General features: G+C 36.6%; 1 protein-coding gene across 1 annotated transcript in view; it reads left to right on the top strand.

Annotated features, from left to right (window-relative positions):
* The first annotated feature begins 1892 nt into the window (after positions 1-1892).
* Greb1l (growth regulation by estrogen in breast cancer-like) overlaps positions 1893-21632 on the top strand; it is a 130663-nt gene continuing 110923 nt past the window's right edge. The window contains exons 1-3 of the mRNA XM_013014823.1: positions 1893-1956; positions 13743-13902; positions 14228-14425. Of these exons, the coding sequence (XP_012870277.1) occupies positions 13746-13902; positions 14228-14425 (355 nt within the window). The 5' untranslated portion in view covers positions 1893-1956; positions 13743-13745. The remainder of the gene's footprint in view (positions 1957-13742; positions 13903-14227; positions 14426-21632) is intronic.

Raw genomic sequence — 21632 nt, 5'->3', positions numbered from 1 at the left:
GCCTGGCTGGGAAATAAAGAAAGGCGGGGGGGGGGGGAATGGAGGGTGATGTAATTTTAATAAAAATGACTTTGTCAAACTTTTTGGCATTCATCTACAAAAAAAGATCATAGGTTGAAAGGTAAAGAAATTAAGATGATTAGAAGCTTTAAGCGACACAAATGGTAGAGTATCTTCCTTCTCTATGGGTGTAAATAATAGATGAAAGAGGAAGAGTGACAACAAAGGATCAGGTCGTTTAAGAGAATGTGTGCAGCATGAATGGAGGTCTGTGGCCCAGGGCCAAAGGTCTTAGCTTTGAGTGTAATTAGAAGAAAATACAGAAATGTCATTACTAGCAGGTGAAGTGTGCAGCACGTGGCTAAAAATTAGCAATTTTAGACTCCAAAGCTATTGGAATTGGATTACTGACCTTTAAAAAAAAATCATTAAGGTCCTTGTGGAGTCATATAGTTTTCATTGGCCGTAATGCAGTTTGACCTTGCTGACCATATGGGGTAATCTTGGGTTGGATAAAGGTAGCAATCTCCTGATGTCTATTTGTATGTGTGGGAGTGGGAAAAATATAAGTTTGAAAGTATTGGTCCTGCATTTTTAACTATTATTTTGCCTGAAAATATTCTTGGAAGAATGAGAGAGGTAAGACAAGTGTTTTTATTACAAGAGCTGATGTGGCTCTTTACTCTCTCCCTCTGTCTTTCAACTTGGCCTAAAAAGGAAACTAAAATCAAAACCAATCATTTAGAAAACATGGTGTGTGAACATTACTTCAGATATTTTCATTGCTATAAATATTTGTATTGAAATGAATGCATTCTTAGAAAAATCCTCTTTGTTTTCTTTTTAGACCCAGTAACAAAGAGCAAGATATACTTCTGAGTTATATGTAAACTTTTTAATGAGAAATAATCTTCATTTACTTCCTGACTTACAACTTCATTTCCTATATTTTCATGTAATAGTTTATATTGACCATAATCTACTACACAAAGAGAATAATGGGCACACTATAATTTTCAACCAGTAATATATAATTATAGTTAAATTACTATCTTCTAGGAATACATTTAAAAGGGTTAAGAATAAGCCTGGGAAGTGGCACTGTAGCTCAAGTGATTGAGTGCTAGCCTTGAGTTGAAGACCTCAGGGACAGCGCTGATGCCCAGAGTTCAGGCCCCATGACTGACAAAAACAAAACAAAACAAAAAGAATAAGCCTGGCACTAGTGACTCATGTCTGAAGTCCTGGCTACTTAGGAGGCTAAGGTCGAAGTTCGAAGCTAGCCCGGGCAGGAAAAATCCATCAGACTCTTTATTCCCAATTAACTACTAAAAAGCCAGAAGTAGAGCTGTGGCTCAAGGGATAGAGCCCTAGCTCTTTCCCCACTTTAAGCATCTTTTCTTAAAATTATAAAAGGAACAGTTTCAAGAAATAAAAAAAATCCTATCAGTATTACTTAAGTTTCAATTTTTTACATTTGAGTAATTTTGACCAGATGTCAGGGATTAGAAAATTCCCGAACTCCTTACTAAGAAAGTCATACACTGATTTCATTCCTAAAATTAAAAGTATTCTATAGAATTTTACCATTAGGATAATGCCTGTCAAAAATACAGAGTAGGCAAACTTATTCTTAAGAGCAATAGAAATTACTTTTGAGTATATATAATTAGGATTATTTGGGGAGTATTTAGGAGGGAAGAATATCTGTATATTTGTCTATTGTGATGTATACAGATTTGGTAAAACTTTGTTGATATTTAGATTGTTGTGCTACAGAATGTTTGATTATATATTGTATTATATATAATTAAAATTATATATTTTATTTTTTAATGTTTTTACAGGTGTGAAAAAGCCTTCAGCAAGCTATCACCTAGGCAACTGGCTCCCTGAAGTGTTGACTGATGAACTTAATCATGAACATGACTCAAAAATGTTAATAACTAAACCAAGGTATTGTACAATTATGTATGTCCAACTTCCAGTTTTTCATGATCCGATTTGTTTTAAGGACTTAGATTTAGAATTTAAATGAAGCTACTGTGTTTGGTTCTTAAATTAATTAAACAAACATTTCTATAAACCCCATCCCACTTCCCTAGTCCCACAAAATTTATTCAGCAATAAAATTTCCCCTGTATACCCAAATTATGAGAGCAAAATTTCAGTTTTTGATTTGTCTTTGTTGGAGATTTTTATCTTTCAAATTGTCTAAGACTTCTAGATTGTTTAGAAAAACTCAAACCATACTAGTAACCACATATATTTAAATTTTGTTTCACATATGACTATTCCTGGTGTATATTATAAAGTATTTATTAAAGCTTTTTTTTTTAAATAAGGATTTCAATTTAGAAAAGAAAAAGAAATGATACTGCTTATTTCCCCCTATGGCAAAGAAAATTAAGAGCTTGCATAAAATTGAGAATTTAGTATTACTGTTTTAGATAACACTAGTGTATCAGAAGGGATATAACCCAAGATGTCTCTCTCCTTTTGGAAGTTATAATGTGCTTAAATAGCCTGGCATTTCCAAGGGAGGCCAAAGATCTTTTCCTCTTTTATGGCCTGCTGTATCCTTTTGAGGCCAAAAAGAACAAGAGGGTCATTGCCACTTCAGCCTCGTCTCTGTTTGTTCCTTCAAGCTGACCACGAGGATACCAAAACCCTGTATTGGCTTAACATTTGGGTCTGGAACATCTGGAAAATGGTCAGAGAGGGAGAGGAGGAGGCAGAAGAAAGAGACTGTTGCATTTTGTTTCACCAGGTGCTAGGAGGAAGCAACATTAGCCTTTTTGATATGGAGGCAAATTCTGTGGGCCCTGGAGTTAGGCTTCAACAATTGAAGAGGTCAAAGGACAGCTGAGTGGGGTCAGTAAGACACCATGGGGTGTATTTTGTTACTTAGTAAAAGGAGCAGCCTCCTAAAACCTTAAAGGATTCTCTTGAAAATCTGTGTTGTGAAAAGGTTTTATGAGTCTCATGGCAAAAACTCCTGATTTATCTAAGGAATGCTTGCTTTTGTCTAATGGAAGGATAATCCTTACCAAATGTTGCCAAGGACTATAAGAGTCAATATACGTCTGAAAGAACAGTTTGGGTTTGAAGTGTACTTTGCTTTCCAAAATGTTTATCATTTTAATGTTCTGTCTCAGTGAAGAATTTCATACTGGTGAAATACCACCTTTTCTTTCATTAGAGTAGAAAGAGGGGGGGCAAGAAGAAAGAGGTAAGGAGTGCACCTACATTAATTTAAAATTTATTTTACCTGCTTTTGATCTTACCTAACATAGGATATTATTACTAAATCTTTAAAATATCAAAATTTTGTTAACTCTAAAAAGTTATCTTTGAGTTTAACTTATTTATAAAGGGAAGAAACTGTACATTAAGTATGTTTCTGCCTGACAGTTTTTGAATCCAGGGCCTCATGCACTTATACAATGTACCACTATGCTGCACATCTATCTCTAGCTTTCAGGTTTTTAAATTTGTTGTTGATAGCTGGTAAAAGGGGGTATCAGTTGGTGGTTAGCCTTAAATCTTATGTTTCTTGTCATTTTGTAGTAATAAAAATAATCAATGTCAGTCAAGAATAGATTATTCTATTGTATGGCCAGTTCTAGAGCACTTGAGTAGCATATATGAAACCCTGCTCAGTCCCTAGTATGGGGAGAAAAAAAGCAGCAATATAATAATGTTCTCTTTAAAAAGAAATGGAGAAGGGGGAAAATATCCTCATGCTGTGAAAGCCATTTCTAATAGTACATGACCTCAAGAGACCCACTTACAGGATTATGAATACCTTTGAAAGGTGTTAGCCACCTGGCAGAGAGTGAAAGGGGACAGTGAGAGATTTAGTATCTGTCATTCCAGTTTATACGGTATATACACATACATATATAGGAAGAAATTACAACATGTATAGCAAAGAAAATAGATAAAATTATGAGTGTGTTATAATAGGTTTTATGAAACATTCTCTTACGAAATTATGAATTAATATTATGGTTATGGTTATAGTTAATATATTTATTAACTTTGTATGTATGTTTTTTTTCAATCCTTTTAAAGTGATTACTACTCCTATTATAGGAGCATATTCATAAATGTAAGGCTTAGCATGCAGAGTGCTCTTTTTCTATCCTCTCAAGGTTAAAGCTCTTTTCAACAGCTAATTTAGAAACCTAAGTGTAGTGATGGATAATTGACAAAAGAAAACCTGCAGCTGTTAAGTAGCATTGAAATTGTGGCAAAACTGACAAATGCAATTAACAACATTAATAAGATAAGAAGATGAGAAGACAGGCAGATGACAGAGTGGGAGATGGAGAGCACAGGAGTAACAAACCCATACAAGGACAGAATGTTCAAGTTGCTTTGAATTTCCAGCACTGTTTCTTTTGAGCTCATCTTCTTTCAGTAGCCTCTGAATTATGGCAGAATATGTGTTTCATAAATTGTGTAATTCAGATCCATTTGTAAATCCTCCAACTTATATATGATTCAAAAGAAGCAGCTGTTTGGTGGTAGCATTCAAGAAAAACAATCAAATGTTAGTGATTGTAAAGCCACTTGACTTTCAGTGTTTTGAAAGTCAATTTTAAATGTGCTTCTGATTTACTGTCATTTGTGAGTAGGAATTTCTTTTTCTCTCCTTTCAGCCTTCTAATTTCTTAGTCAGCCACGTGCATTACAAAATGGCCTACCATCACCCAAAACAATACACACACACACACACACACACACACACACACACACTGCCTAGAAGTCTTTAATGTGTTATTACTAATTATGTTTCTCTGATTAATGTCCATGATCCAAGGTCTAAATAATCTTAGGTAATGTAAATGAGAATAGGTAAATAAACCAGGTCAGTGTTCATATGAAAAATATGATTATATTTGCCCTTCCCACTGCACTTTTGAAAGTATCAACTAAAATGTAGAAACTTATTTTAGTAGTTTAATTTTTTGAAAGTTTACTATGTTTAAGAAATTTGTTTTTGCCTCTTGTGCTTTATGCAAATTTTAATGATTATAGTAACAAATCCCCAGAAGTTTATTCTCTGAAATCACAGAGTCTCTGAAATCTCTCTGCAACAGTCCTTGATGAATGTGGCAAGCTGTACTTTGGAAGCATTTCTTGTTATTTAATGTTTTCTGTTCTGGATTATTGACTATTCCCCCCTGTTGAAAAATTGGTCTCTGGTGACATGGTAGAGGTCACACGTTGCCTATTATTGTTTTGGTTCTTTGATCTTACACAGGGATTGCCTCTGGTAATTATACTAGTTCCAGAGAGCTTTGACAAGATGTGTTTATTTTACAGAAGAATTTCTGGCATTTCAAAGAAGAAAATAAAGATTTCCAGTAACCCTGTGTTACAAAAGAAAAAGAACATTGTACCCCATCTTGTAATTAGGAGTTTTAAATAAGTATTATGAAATTATTTGGCATATAATAGTATTAACAAGAGATATTGCTGTCTGTAAGCACATCCATAAAAATTAAATTAAATTATACAGCTAAATTTGTATTTTGGTATCTGAGGTACTTTTAGCATCAGAAGCTGTCAAAACTGATTAATTCCCACCTAAATGTATGGAATGAAGTTGTATAGTAGAAGTTGAAATTTTTATCTTTCAGTATGTTTTCATACTCTAAGGTTTTCAACAAAGAGAATGAAAAAATGAAATAAAACCCATTGTTTTAGATCCATGGTTAGCTTTGTGCAGTTTTGGAATGTGCTTGGAAGATCATATCTCTTCAGACCTGCTTAATATGCAATTGGGTAAGACACATAAAAGCTCCACCTATTCATCTTTTTACTCAACTGTAAGTTTAAAAACAAAAACTAGTTACCAAATATTAAGACTAACTAATATAAATAATTAAAATGCCAGTTTAAAAAGAGTAACTGGGGCTAGGGTACATTTGAGTGCTAGAACACATTCTTAGCATGTACAATCAATCTCAACCCCCTAGTAAATAAATGAAAATAATAAATAAATGCTATAAAAGCACAAGAGAACCCAGGTGTCAATGGCTTAAGGCCTGTAGTCTCCTAGCTGCTCAGGAAGCTGAGATCTGAGGATCACAGTTTGAAGCCAGCCTGGCAGGGAAGTCCATGAGACTCTTTTTTTTTTTTTTGCTTTTTTTTTTCTTATGTGGTGCTGAGGAATCGAACCCAGGGCCTCATGCATGCAAGGCAAGCGCTCTATCACTGAGCCACCTTCCCAGCCCAAGTCCATGAGACTCTTATCTCTGGTTAACCAACAAAAAGCTAGAAGTGGAGCTGTGGCTCAAGTGGTAGAGTTCAAGCCTTGACTGAAAAAGCTAAGGGACAGCACCCAGGCCCTGAATTCAAGCCCCAGGACTAGCTTGTGCACACATACACACACACACACACACACACACACACACACACACACACACAAGCACACACACGCACAAGAAAGAACTATGAATGTGCACTTGTTTGGTCTCCAGTGAGAACTTTTAAGAACAATGTTTGTATAGGAATTACACATTATCACTTTCACCATTGAAAAAAACATTTTTTTCCAGTTCTAGGAATTGAACCTAAGGCCTCATACATGCTAAGCCCATGGTCTGCCACAGTACTCATTGGTGAATAATTTAATGAATAGAAACATGTTATCAGTAATGCATTAACAAGTAGTTTTCTTACACGAAGTCAAAGAATTGTATTGCTGTAAGCAATAGTAACAGTCCACTCTATATATTCATTTTACAGATGAAGAAACTGAGCTTGAGAAAAGTAAAATGACTTGTTCAAAGCTACATTACTAGGGATACAGCCATCTCTGAGTTCTTAGAACTTAAATTTATATCTCCTAGTCATTATATAGACACTAGAGTTCTACTGTCTAATATGATAACCATCTAGCACATGTGGTTACTTAAATTACAATGAAATAAAATTAAAAATCTAGTTTTACGGTCTTGTTAGCCATATTTCAAGTGCTCAACTGTCAAGTGTGCCTTCTGGCTACCTATATCAGACAGTAAATATATAGATCATTTCCTTCATCTTAGAAAATTCTATTGGGCACCACTGCTCTTGGTGTCAAAAATCATCCCATCATTTTCTCTGTAGTGTGAAGTAGCAGCTTTTTTTTACCTTGATGGTCATTTGTGGCCAGAACGGTGCCTTGGAACCTACTTAGTGCCCAAATCATTCAAGGAAAGGGGTACATCTTTACTTGGTACTCTTAATGTAGTATACCATTGAAAAATTATTTATCATTTTATACACTTTGTGCCAGGCACAAGAAAAATTTTAAAAATTTTATTAATACATAATCTCAAGTAGTCTCACAAAACATGTTATTACTAATCGAATAACCGCCACTTTTTTTGACAAATGAGAGCTTAAGTAATTTGCCCAATATCACACAAGGAGTAGTGGAACAAGATTTGACTTAAGATTATCAGATTCCAAAACCCATATACGTACCTCTAGGATTTCTGTAAATGCTATATTATTGTTAAGAAATGGAAAGTGAATGATAACATCTGCAAAAACAAAGGTAAAGGAAAACTGTGCTATACAAAGTTGGGTTTGGTTTTTTTTTTTTTTTTTTTGTCCTATGCCTGGCACACAGTCAAATTCTACTTTGAAAAACACTCATCTCATGGCTCACACTTGTAATTGTAGCTACTTGAGAAGTTGAGAATGGGATGATTGCAGTTTGAGGCCAGCCCGGGAAGAAAAACTTGCAAGACTTCTTTTCAACCCATTTCTGGGTGTGGTAGTACACAACTCTGTGAGCTTCATGGGAGACTGAGATTGAAAGGATTGTGGTTCATGTCTAGTCCTAGTCAGAAAAGTCCCCCAAACTCCATCTCAGCAGAAGAAGCTGAGTATGATGGTATGTGCCTGATACCTCAGCAGCAATAGAAAACCTAAAATAGGCATATCAAAGTTCAGGCAGGCCTGTGGACAGCAGTTGAGACCCTCTCTCAAAAATAACCAGTGTAGAACTAGGACTGGAGATAGGGAATCTGTCTAGCAAGTATGAAGCCTTGAGTTCAAACCTCAGTACCAGCAAAAAAATAAAAATAAAATTTTAAAAGTACCTAAAACAGAAATAATTACATATACCATTCCTATAAACAAAATGTACCATTTTTACTTTTCCCTTTTTTCTTTTCTATCCTTTTCTTTTTCTTTTTTGAGACAGTTTCTCCTTCTGGAGTCTAGGCTGGGTTGAACTCACCATCTACCTATCTGTCCCAACCTCTCAAGTGGTAGGAATACAGGAACACACCATCATGCCCAGCTACTTTTTATTTATTTATTTTTTCTGATTCAAACAGCAATGTTTTAGCAGGAAAAACATGAAATTTTGATTTTAAACTTGAATCTTAATTCCAACATTTGAAAACTGGATGACGCTGGCTGCTTTGCAGAACCCATGTCTGTTGCCCTCTACTCCTACCTCTCATTTGGAATCTACCTGTTCTTTTTTTTTGGGGGGGGGTCCGGTCGTGGGGTCTGAACTCTGGGCCTGGACGCTGTCCCTCAGCTCTTCAGCTCAAGGCTAGCGCTCTAACACTTGAGCCACTGCGCCACTTCCAGCTATTTTTTTTTCTGCTTATGTGGTGCTGATGAATCGAACCCAGGGCTTCATACATGCGAGGCAAGCACTCTACCACTGAGCTAACCTCCCAGCCTCTACCTGTTCTTTTGTAGTTTCACTTAATTTTTTCCTTAATACTTTTTTTTTTTTTTTGGCCAGTGGTGGGACTTGAACCCTGGGCACTGTACCTGAACTTTATTGGTCATTGGGCCACAGCTCCACTTCCAATTTTTGGGTGGTTAATTGGACATAAGAATCTCACAGACAAATCTGGCCCTCGTTGGTTTCGAATCATGATCCTCAGATCTCAACCCCCTGAGTAGCTAGGATCACAGGCATGAGCCACCAGTGCCCAGCTCTCAGCACTTTAAAACTTTTTCTTTTCATTTTGCTTATGTGGTGCTGGGGAATTGAACCCAGGGCCTCATGCATGCAAGGCAAGCGCTCTACCACTGAGCCACCTTCCCAGCCCACTCTCTCAGCACTTTAAATTGATGTTTCTCTACAGAATTGGCTAGATACGCTGCACCTTTTGGCAGGAATGCTTCTTGGGGAAGTGTGTGCTTCATGTTGTTTCCCTTGGAGCTCAAAGTCTCACCATATCTCTTGATTAGTGTGTTCAAGAAGAGAGTCTGATATTTCCATTATGTAGTTCCCCATCCGTCTTTCACCTAATAGTTTCACTTATCATTGTTCTTATGAATATTTCATTAGCAGTCACAAAGTGGTCATTTTTGCACATTTATTAACTGGAATTCTCCATTAAAAAGATCACTCTCTGTCAACCAAAACTATTTGGTTACATTGGAGTATAGGACAGGAAGAATAGGGTAAATGTTATTCTTTCCCTTTTTTTCTAATCATATTCAATGAATTAAGCTCTTTGTTTTGTTTTTCATTTTTCTAAGAGACACTTTCATTTTCCATTTGAAAAGCAAAAGTAATTTGTGAGTTTTATATTTTAAATACATCTCAGTCAGTTACATGTATGTATTCTCTTTTATCTCATCTTTGTCCCAGAGAATTCTTCATGTGGACTTTGGTATTTTCTTGACATGACCTACTTCTTGATAGTATGTTGCTTCTCCTTTCCATTTGCAAGAGAAAAGAAAAATGACAGGCTGTATCAGTATTAGCTAGCACCTATTTCCCAAGCTGCTCTTCTTCACTTTTTCATTTCAACTCACCAGAAATGGAAACTACCTTCCCTCTTTTTTAGTTTCTTTTGTAGCAAAAGGGCAAAGACAAAAGCAGAAAGACACCCAATCACAGTATCACAGTGCAGAAAGAGTCCATACTGTTTACCATCTTTCTTAGGCTTTCCTTAATATCACAAAAGAGTTTATTAGTATCTCAGAGGTCTGTGTAATATCATAACAAAGCATTTTATGCAATTTGTCCTTTGAAGTAAGCATGGAAAATGCTATAATTCTGTCTCAAACCCAGTCAGCTAGGTACATATAATAAGGTAGTTTATAATAGAACTCACAAGTCTGTTATCTTGTTACATTTGATTTAATGACTAATTCTGGAAAGTATTTCTCCATCTTCTAACGTTATAACAGGTGTTATGCTGTCTCAGGCAGCATGTTCTCATTCAAAGGAAAGAAAGATTGTCAGTCTAGGTGGCCAATGCCAACTGTGGCAGTGACTCTAAATAGCATGGTATATGAAATTTAGAACATAGTATATTAAACTTCCTTTGAACTCCATCCACTTTGGGGTAAATATGAGCTGTCCAAGGTAGACCTTCATAGTTAGCAGTAAAGAAGTCTGGCATCACATCTATCTATACTCCTTTACATGATCATATTTTATGCCCAGATATATTTTTATTTGAAATGGACAACTTCCTTTTACTCTTCCAAGCCTAAATAGGGAGTGAATCTTTCCCTTTGTCTTCATCTAATGAATCTCCTATGATTCTTAAACTATATTGCTCATTTTTATGTTGATTTAATTTTCATGTTTATTTTAATGTTTTATTCACAGCGATCTTTATTTGCTTTATGTGTGTGTGTGTGTGTGTGTATTTCTCTTGTTATTCATTAAATTATGAGAAGAGTCTGAGATGATGTGATTCTTTGTGTGGCTCAAGTGACACAATGTTAGCTTTTGTGTGGAAAAAGCCAAGTGAGAGTACAAGGTCCTGAATTCAAGACCCAATACATCATCATCATCATCATCATCACCATGGTCTTAAAAATGAAATATTTCGGGATTGAACCTATAGTAGAGTACAGGACTTGTCATTGTATAAGTAGGTACTGAGTTCTAGGTTCATTCTTTACCATCTGACTGATAGTAAGCAAGTCATTTAGCATCTTCATGCTTCAGGTCTTTTGTTGTGATTTCTAATTTGTGATGTGAAAGAGATCAGATCTAATTCAGACTCCTGATGTTGACCTAGGCTAATTTTTATAAACTACTTAGTATACTGTTTACTATTGAATGGTTTATAAAACTAGCCCATGGGCTGGGAATGTGGATTAATGGCAGAGTGCTTGCCTGACATGCATGAATCCCTGAGTTTGATTCCTCAGTACCACATAAACAGAAAAAGCCAGAAGTGGCACTGTGGCTCAGGTGGTAGAGTGTTAGCCTTGAGCAAAAGGAGCTCAGGAACAGTGCCCATGACCTGAGTTCAAGCCCCAGGAGTGGCATTTAAAAAAAAAAGCCTCGCCCTGTAGTTCTCAAATTTTTAGATAATAAATTCTTTAAGCTCATAAAAGTTATCAAGGCCCCATTGAATTTTTATATAGATATGTGTGCTAGAAATTTAAACTAGTTGACTTTGTAAATAATTATTAATAATAGGTGCCTGTGGCTCACGCCTGTAATCCTACCTACTCAGGAGACTGAGATCTGAGGATCATGATTCAAAGCCAGCCCCGGTTGAGACTCTTATCTCCAACTGACCATCACAAAGAAAAAGAGCCAGAAGTGGAGCTGTGTCTCAAGTGGTAGAGCACTAGCCTTGAGAAAAAATATCTAGAGGGGCTGGGAAGGTGGCTCAGTGGTAGAGCGCTGCCTTGCATGCCTGAGGCCCTGGGTTTGATTCCTCAGCACCACATAAGCAAAAAGAAAAAAAGCTGGAAGTGGCGCTGTAGCTCAAGTGGTAGAGCACTAGCCTTGAGCTGAAGAGCTGAAGGAAGCGCGCAGGCCCAGAGTTCAGGCCCCACAACTGGACCCAAAAAAAAAAAAAAATCTAGAGAAAATGTTTAGGCCCTTAATTCAAGCCCCAGGACCGATAGCAAAAAATTTAATAATAAACAATTCACTATATATTAACATAAATAATGTATTTTATGGAAACAGTTACTTTAAAAAAGAGTTAGTAGAATACCCATCTGCTTCTGCATTCTGTAATCTTGTAGTATCACATATCACAGAGGTTCTGGAAAATTCCACTTTATATATAAGAAAGAGTAAGAGTGGGGAAAAAAATAAATAATATTCTCTAGCTACTCAGGAGGCTGAGATCTGAGGATCACGGTTCAAAGCCATCCTGGGCAGGAAAGTCCGTGAGACTCTTATCTCCAATAAACCACTCAGAAAACCAGAAGTGGCGCTGTGGCTCAAGTGCTGGAGCACTAGCCTTGAGTTGAAGATCTGAGGGACAGCATTCAGGCTCAGAGTTCAAGCCCCACGACCAACAACAACAAGAAAAAATTCTAATAATAGTTTAAAAATGGTTGTGACTTCAGGGGCCCCTGAAAAGGTCGTGGGGACCCTGGATCACTTGAGAATTGTTGCACATAGTAAATTAAAATTGTTGCTATTAGTATACATGAAAATTTTGTACTACACAAATATTAGTAATGAAAAGTATAGGTCACTGTCTAAAAACACTGAAGATTCAGTGTTGCTTTGCTGTTTGGAGAGCCTTGACCAGAACTTTTTTTTTTTTTTTACTTTTGAATTCTTTTGAATCAAGAATATTTAAAGAGACATTTTGAAAACCAAGTGATATAATAACACAAGGCTTGAGGTATGACTTGAGGTATGACCTATCTAGCAAGGTGTAACCCTGATTTCAAACTCCAGTACACTTAAAAAAAAAAGTATGGTATGTTGGGCAGGAGGTGTAATTCAAGTGGTAGAGGCCAGACATGGGCATGAAACCAAAATGAGAACTTGAGGCACTAAGTTCAAGCCCTAGGATTAGCACACACACACACACACACACACACACACACACACACGAAACAAAAAATATAAGCTATTTTAAGAATGCATTTTATAAATACATACCTTAAATTATAGCCAGAAGCCAAGCATCAGTGGCTCATGCCTATAATCCTAGCTACTTAGGAGGCTGAGATCTGAGGGCCATGGTTCAAAGCCAGCCTAGGCTTTGAAAGTTCATAAGAATCTTACCTCTAATAAACTAGACAGAAAAAGTCAGAAGTAATATTGTGGTTCAAGTAGTAGACCTCTAGCATTGAGCACAAAGAGGCTCAGAGATAGTGCCCAGGCCTGAGTTCAAGCCCCAGGACCAGAAAAAAAAATATATATAGCTAGATAGGTAGATGTAGTTCATGTGTACTATACACGTACTTTGAAAACATTTAACCAATAATTTTTGTCAATTTTCTCCTTTATTCCTTTTTTTTTTTTTTTTTGGTCGGTCGTGAGGCTCAAACTCTGGGCCTGGGCACCATCCCAGCACTCTTCAGCTCAAGGCGAGCTCTCTACCACTTGAGCCACAGTGCTGCTTTCGTTTTTTTCTAATTGTTTATTGGAGATAAGAGTCTCACAGACTTTTCTACCCAGGCTGGCTTTGAACTGTGATCTTCAGAGCTCGGCCTCCTGAGTAGCTAGAATTATAGGCGTGAGCCACCAGTGCCTAGCTTTATTCCTTTCTTTTTTTAAAGCTTTCCATTTTTTAAAATTTATTCTTCAAATTGTTCTTCTATAGATGTACCAAGGGGTTTCAATTCAGCATGTAAATTTATGAGGACAAAGCATTTCAATCAGTATCACCCCTTCCTTCATTCTTTCTTCCTATTTATCTCCTACCAGCCCCTATTTATCTCTTACCAGCCCCTCAAATTACCTAGTTCCATTTTCACATATGTCCGTGGGTAATTATGACTGTATTCTTCCACCATTCCTCTTGTCCATGTAGACCATGGGGAATTCATATGCTGGGCAACTGAAATCTGCTCGATTTGAAGAAGCACTCCACAACTCCATAGAAGCCTCTCTCCGATGTAGTAGTGTGGTGCCACGGCCAATTTTTTCCCAGCTCTATTTGGACCCTGACCAGCATCCTTTCCCATCTGCAGGTAAGATTCTCAATCACACATATATCTAGACTCTTAAAAAAAAAAGTGGTAATTCTGAGTTTCAGGAGCTCTGAAATAAGTTAGGTTACTAATCTCCTTTCTGCAAATACATTATTCAGCACTGTGCTGGGTTTTTTCTGGTTATTTTTCCAAAAGTATAATTTTTATTTTTATTTGTTGGGTCCGGGCGTGGGGCCTGAACTCTGGGCCTGGTTGCTGTCCTCAGCTCTTCAGCTCAAGGCTAGCGCTGTACCACTTGAGCCACAGTGCCAACCAAAAGTAAAATTTTTAAATTAAATTCTTTATCATTTCTTTGCTTACCCAGATGTCAAACCCAAAGTAGAGGATCTGGATAAAGATTTGGTACACCGCTACACTCAAAATGGCAGTCTGGATTTTTCGAACAATCTAACAGTTAATGACATGGAAGACGATGAAGATGATGAAGAAATGTCTGATTCAAACAGTCCTCCAATTCCCTATTCACAAAAACCTGCCCCAGAAGGATCTTGCACTACAGATGGTGGGTTTCACCTTTGTTTTCTTCTTTGCTATTTTCCCTCCCATACTGTGTCTGGCCTGTACTAAGTAAGCATTCTATGTGGTGCTGGAGGCTGGAAGTTAGTACTTATGGAAAGGAATGTATGGTTATGTTCTTCACAGCATGATCTACAAGAGAGATAATTATTGTCATTCATACTATAGAGACTGAGGTTCACAACTCAAGGGATGAATCCTTTATTCAGAGGGTCTGAGCAAAGAGATGTCTAGATACTGGTAGGAGATTTTTTCAGTACACAATGTACTTTCTGCAAGAATGCTATTCTTGGGCTTAGGGCTATGGCTCAGTGGAAGATATTTGCTTAGCATGCTTGAAGTTCTGGATTTCATTCCTAGCACTGCAGTAAAAATAAAATGTTACTTAAGAACTTCTTAAGTGTTCTCTCTTGTTCTTTTTTCCATCTCTCTCCCTAAACAATAATAGAGATTATAAATGTAAATTTTTATCTATACAGGACAAAAAGGTAAATAGTTTGAAAGTCTCATTTTTCTCAACCTTGACTTCCAAGATTTTAGCCATACTTGTAATAAGACAATGTTGTTTTCTAACATTTTTAGCATTTTATGGTTTTGATTCACAGCAAATCCTGTGTTCTCCCTGCCACTCAGTTTTTTTTTAATTTAATTTAATTTTATTTGTGAACATACTGTACAGAGGGGTTACAATTGCATGGGCAGGATAATGCGTACATTTCTTACCAAGCATTGCAGCCTCCTCCTTTGTTTACCCTTCCCATCCCTTCCCAGCCTCCCCCCTCCCCCCCATCCCAATCCTTCTCCTTCCCCCCTCCCCCCCCACTCCCTTCCCCCCCCCCACCGACGTTGTAAAGCTCGTTTTGGACATGACAACTTGTACTTCTCATTGTTGCATCAGATCCACCTGTATCCTTAAACAACTGGTTTTTCCCCATCTCCTCCACAAGTTATACTGACATCAAATATAGTGAAAGCAGGGGTTATACTGTGGGGGAGGGACATACAAAGCAACAAAGAGATAATCTTATAAATGCGTTAGAAACACATGTATGAAAGAAAAAACATAAAAATACATATCTAAGGGTTCATTTTCCTGACATCACATTATCTGACCTTTTCCGCTTGACTCGTACATATACTAGATATTGCAAATAAGGGAAACCATGGGACCTATGTTTCTTTGGGCCTGGCTTACTTCACTTAATATAATTTTTTCCAAGTTTTTCCATTTCCTAACAAATGGCTGCCACTCAGTTTTTTAAAAAAATGTTTGTCCTTAAGTAGTTGTACAAAAGAGTTGCCATTCAACAAAGGAGTCTATGAAAAACCGTCAGCATAATTACTACATAGGTTTTACTTTATCCAGAGTAGCCTGAGTGCACTTAAGTTACCTAGATTGGCATAGTTCAGGGATGATGCCAATGCATGTAAATCTTGTAGAGAAATAGGGAGGAGGAAGGAACAAAAATCTCAGGACACTCTCCTTCCAAAGCCTAAAGTACAAGTAATTTGGAATAAACTAGATATTTACATATAAAAAGAAAGAATTTACATTGCTGTAGAGTTTCATATTCTATTGACTTCTTTTTTCCCCCTGAGGAATATGAAGACAAAATCTGCAAAACCTAAATAGTTCTGTGCCTTGTTTTCTTCAGTAGATACTATTGCTGCTCTTTCAATAAGGCTGGCCTCCATTTTGCTTCCAACTTAAGATTGCTTCATTTTTTGCCTACACTAAATTATTGGTATAATAATAGCCTTTAAGCCTGGAAATGTGGGGGAGGTGCTCATATTATTTTTCGACTACTTGCTTTATAGCCATTGTTATGCTTTCTATTTAATTGAGTATTCAGCACCTACCTGTATGTAACTAATAAGTACAAGTTGAAAACAGTGCTTTAAAATATTGTTGGATTCTCATTGAAAGCTTATTAGATTGCAAGAATTAAATAGAGTTGGAATAAAAAACAGGATAATTTTGAAATAATCAAAATGGAGGAGAGTTTTCACTACTTCTCTGTGCCCTAAGCATGCTTTTAGTTTGCTTGTTAGGTATCCTGTGCTGTTGTTATTTACAACTAGGTATGGAAAGGTGTTTAGTGCCCATCAAAATATAAAATCTGTGACCTAAAAATAGCAAGCAGTTCTCAAACTTTAAAACATGAGAACATGTGAAATATTTGAGAAGATAGTAATTATTTTAATGATAAAGAAAATATTCTGTTTCTAAGAACAAAGAACTGATCACCCAAGTAAGAGATTGAAATTTCAAGACAATCTAAAAACACTAGTTAAGTCCTTTGCTTAGATTCCTATGTCAACTACTTGGCATTTTTATTATTACTGTCTTACTCAGTTTTCTCTTTTAAATCATCCAGAGGATGATATTTGAAATAAAAAGTAGCTTATAAACTGGAAGTTTATAGTTTGCGTAGTTCTTTCAAGTTGGTTAGTTCTATGTTCTAGGAATGTCTTGGTAGCAGCAAAAGGGAGAACAGCTCTAAAGTTTTTCTTTCAAAAAGTGGCATTGAAGTAGGGCAATGATTGACTGAACTTCTTGAGGCAAACCACCTTTCCTTCCTGGGAAATCCTCTGTTTACCTAAGGCTTAAAGAAAGGTAAAGCTTTTTTTAGTGGCAATTTAGATAAGCAGATACTTAACACCTGTAGGGGTTACCATTCTGATGTTAATTTTGGTTGTTAATTTCTTATGTAAATTATTGCAATGGCCTGGGTCCCTATCCTGCTGGGAAGCTGTTGATTGTCTGAAGCGGGTGAAGGGTAACTAAGTTTTAGGCATCTAAATACTGATTTAATTACTTTAGTTTGTGTTTACAGCTGTTTCAGTAAACTTTTCCCTCCCTCTTTTGTTTACTCAGTTACCTTCAAGTTGGAGATAATTGGAGAATGCAAATCTGTCTCTGTGAAGTGAAAACCTTGGCTATTTTCTTAGAAAATGCAGATGAAGTTTATAATGAAGAGCCCTCTTTAACCCCATTCCCTTACACTTTTTAATTAAAACCATTTGCTATGCAGGAGTCTTGGTTAGAACAACATTTCAGTATTACTGCCAGAAAGTGAAATTATTTGGAAAAATGTTTGAAAATGAATTATCAGCATACACATCAAAACAGTTTTATCTTTCCCTGTAAGGAACAGTCCTAGATTCTTCCCGAGCATGATCTTCTAGTAGTTTCTAAAGAATTATCACCTCAGCTTTTCACAATTATTTTAGATATAATTTTAGAATTGCCCTGTAGAGTAGTAACAAAGGTTTTCTTTTTAGTTTAGTTTTAGGTCTTAATAATTTGATGTCTTTATAATAGTGAGAATATAGAATTACTAATGTGATATTGAAATATTACGTTTAATGGGTCCTGGACCTACCAACTCTTCTTTACATACATATCTTATTTTCAGTTTTAAAAAAGATAAATACTAGCTGGGTGCTGGTGTCTCATACCTGTAATCCTAGCTACTCAGGGGGCTGAGATCTGAGGATCACAGTTCAAAGCCAGCCTGGGCAGGAAAAGCTGTGAAATGCTTATCTCCAATAGACCACTAGAAAACTGGAAGTGGCTCTGTGGTTCAAGTGGTAGAGCGCTAACCTTGAGCTGAAGAACTGAGGGACAGCTCCATGACTGACCAAAAAAAAAAGATAAATATTGCTCTTAGCACAATGCTTTTCTTTCTTGGGGATCTCTGATTATATGTGTCAATGGCTGAGCTGAGTTGTGACAATGAGAGCTTTGGGGAAATTCAGTAAATAGATGCCTACAATAAAATACCAAACCTGTGGCAAATAAATCTTGGAATGACCACAAATTTAAAAAACTTTTCCTGGATTTGTAACCATTTTTTGTCCTTGAATTGATTTCTTCCTGACCTGCTCTTAAATACAGCCTTTGCCTTCTCTTCTCTCCTACACTCTTTCTTCTTAATTAAGAAGTGTTGTTTACGTTGGCAAGTAACTAGGAGGAAAGAAGATAAAATAGGACTGTTTTATTTATATAGCTGACTTCATGCTTTCAAGAAAAGTTTTAAATTTATGGAAAAATTGAGAAAAGTAGTAGTTTCCATATATCCCATAGTTCCTCCTATTAATATCTTAGTATAGTAGATATATTAAATTAAGGAACTACTCTTGATAAATTTAATTAAGTTTATAATAATTTATAATCATCAATTTTATAATTTTAAGTCTGTGGTTTCTTTGGATAGTTTTTTTTTGGTCGGTCATGGGGGCTGAACTCTGCTCTTCAGCTCAAGACCAGCACCCTACCACTTGAGCCACAGTGCCACTTCCAGGTTTTTCCTGCTTATGTGGTACTGAGGAATTGAACCCAGGGCCTCATGCATGTGAGGCAAGCACTCTACCACTGAGCCAACTTCTAAGCCTCTTTGGATAGTTTTTGCCTAATGTCTTCCTTCTGCCTAAAGATTCCCTAGAATACTAAGTAGATTTAATTGTTATGCTTCCTTAGGTACCTCTTAGCTGGGACATTTCCTAGATGTGTATTATCATGCTAGCAGTTTTTGGGCTACTAGTCAGGTGTATAGTCAAAGACCCCCACTGGAATGTGGTATGTTTCTCCTGGTTAAACTGAGACTGGGTTTGGAGGTAAAGTGCCATTTTCATCACCTTAGAACATCAATGGATCTTGGGACTGTGAGTGTTGACCTTAGTCACCTGAACTGATGTTCTCCTCTCTTTTCCTCCCCAACTCTGCTATGGAAGGAAGAATGCCCAGCCCACATTGTTAGAGCTCAGACTTAAGCTCTATAATCTGAGGGTCTTGTCTGAAATTTTACCTCCTGGGAATTCACCTCTTCTTTCCATATTTACTAATTTATTTAATTGTTTATTTATGTCATTATGGAATCATGGATACTTATTTTATATTGGGATTGTAATCCAATACTACTTCATTTTCTTACTCCAAGGCTTACAGTTTCATATATTCAGATTCTTTCTGTTGATTCTTGTATCTCTTTTATATAGTTCCATTGTTATGGGACTGATTTTTTTTTTAATTTGCCAGTTCTGGGGCTTGAGCTCAGGGCCTGTGTGCTATCCTAGCCTCTCGGTGCTCAAAGCTAGTGATCTACCACTTGAACTACAACACCACTTCTGGCTTTTTCTGTTTATGTAGTACTGAGGAATTAAATCCAGGGCTTCATGCATGTTAGGCAAGCACTGTACCTCTAAGCCACATTACCAGCCTTATTTTTTGTTTTTATAAGGTAGGGAAATGATTTCTTTTCACTTTCTTGAGCACCTACTGCAATAAGTTTTAAGAGAAAGCTAGAAAACATGCTTTTCACAAAATATAATATTTATTACTTTTGACCTCTAGGTGTCCTTATATATAGTAAATGGGAAACCTCAAAGCCTGAAATAGTAAAATGATTTGTTTCTTTGCATTTGAGTGGACTGTGTACTTTTAATTTTGCCACAGAAATAACTCTGAAATAATTTTTGTCCCTAAAAATTTGTTTTCTTCAGGCAGGCATTGTCCACATTGTGCCTTTTGTTTTGTTTTAATATGTACCTAGCTAGGTTAGCCTGAAACCAAAATGATACTTTCCCTTCTTCATCATGCTATTGCTGCACTGTGTTGCTTGAGAAATCTCATCAGAATTGTCTAGACATGGACTATCTTTGTGGCTTTCAAAAACTTGATCTTTCTTTCTTTCTTTCTTTCTTTTTTTTTTTTTTTTTGAGGCAGGATCTTGCAGGTTGCTCAGGCTGACCTTGAACTCCTGGGCTCAAATAATCCTCTTGCCTCTCCCTCATAGATAGCTGAGACAGTTCCTAAATAACATCTTCAGTTTTAAGAATTAATTAGCAAGTATGAAATAGGTAGATGCTGACATAATTCATGGCTGGCAGTTGCTGGTATATCAAAGTACCCACAGAAAGCAGTCTGAAAGGTGCACAAAAAGTAGTAAGGTAGTTGAGGTAGAGATGTCTTTTCCCTTGAATGAGCAGAATGAGCATCTCACTGGCAGCTGAGACCTGGCTCAGGTCCCACTGTTTCTTGTTTCTGGGTATTTGACCTTGGGGCATTTTCTTAACCTTTCTGGGCCCTTAACTCATTTACATATTAAAGAGATTAGAATAAGTTAATGTTCCCCAATCTTTGACTCACAAATCTCTTTTAGAAGTGCAGAAACTTTTGAACTCCTCTGGAATTTTAAAACTAATTCTGTTTTATTACTGCATGGCTTGTGATAAAGACTTGATTTTGAGTAGAAAGTATTTCCTTTAGATTAGCACATTAATATATTTTTGAGATTCATGCTACATCAGAAAAATTGTTTAAGATTCAGTAATTGCTATTCGGTTAACAAAGGAATGTTTTATTGAAAAGTTCAAAATAAGATATTGTATTTTGTTTTAGGGGAGCCAAATATATTTTAATATTTTACAGCATTTATAAAAGGCAAGGGGTTGAAGATATAATTCAGTGGTAGAGCATTGGTTTAGTATGCTCAAAGACCTGGCAATCTAGCACCACCAAAAGGTAACAATAATAATAGAATAAATAAAAATAAAAATAAGTCAAAATCTACTTTTGTAGTACTGGAGATTGAACCCAGGGCCTTGTGGTTTACCACTGACTCAAATGTACTCTTAACTGCAAAATTTTGGTATGTCTGCAATTTAGGATTTAAAAGATACATGGGTTTAATTTTAATAATTTCTGCTTGTTTGCTGTGTGTTTTGAGAAAGTTTTAAACTGCTATATGCAGAAAACTTTTATTGAACTTGATAGTGTTTTGCTTATCATATGTGAAAAGCCAAACACATTTTTATTTAGTTATTTTATTTTATTTTATTATTAGTTGTGGGGCTTGAACTCTGGGCCTGGTCACTGTCTGTGAGCTCTTCAGCTCAAGGCGAGCACTCTACCAATTGAGCCACAGCACCACTTCCAGCTTTCTGGTGGTTAATTGGAGATAAGAGTCTCACAGACTTTCCTATCCCAGCTGGCTTTGAACAGTGATTCTCAGATCTCAGCATCCTGTGTAGCAAGGATTATAGGCCTGAGTCACTGGCTCCTAGCTTCCAAACTTTTTTTTTTTGGTGGGGGGGGTCCGGTTGTGGGGCCTGAACTCTGGGCCTGGGCGCTGTCCCTCAGCTCTTCAGCTCAAGGCTAGCGCTCTACCACTTGAGCCACAGTGCCACTT

The sequence above is a fragment of the Dipodomys ordii genome, unplaced genomic scaffold (assembly GCF_000151885.1).
Source record: "Dipodomys ordii isolate 6190 unplaced genomic scaffold, Dord_2.0 Scaffold25, whole genome shotgun sequence".
In the NCBI taxonomy this organism is placed as follows: Eukaryota; Metazoa; Chordata; class Mammalia; order Rodentia; family Heteromyidae; genus Dipodomys; species Dipodomys ordii.
This window is presented reverse-complemented; position numbering and strand designations above follow the sequence as displayed.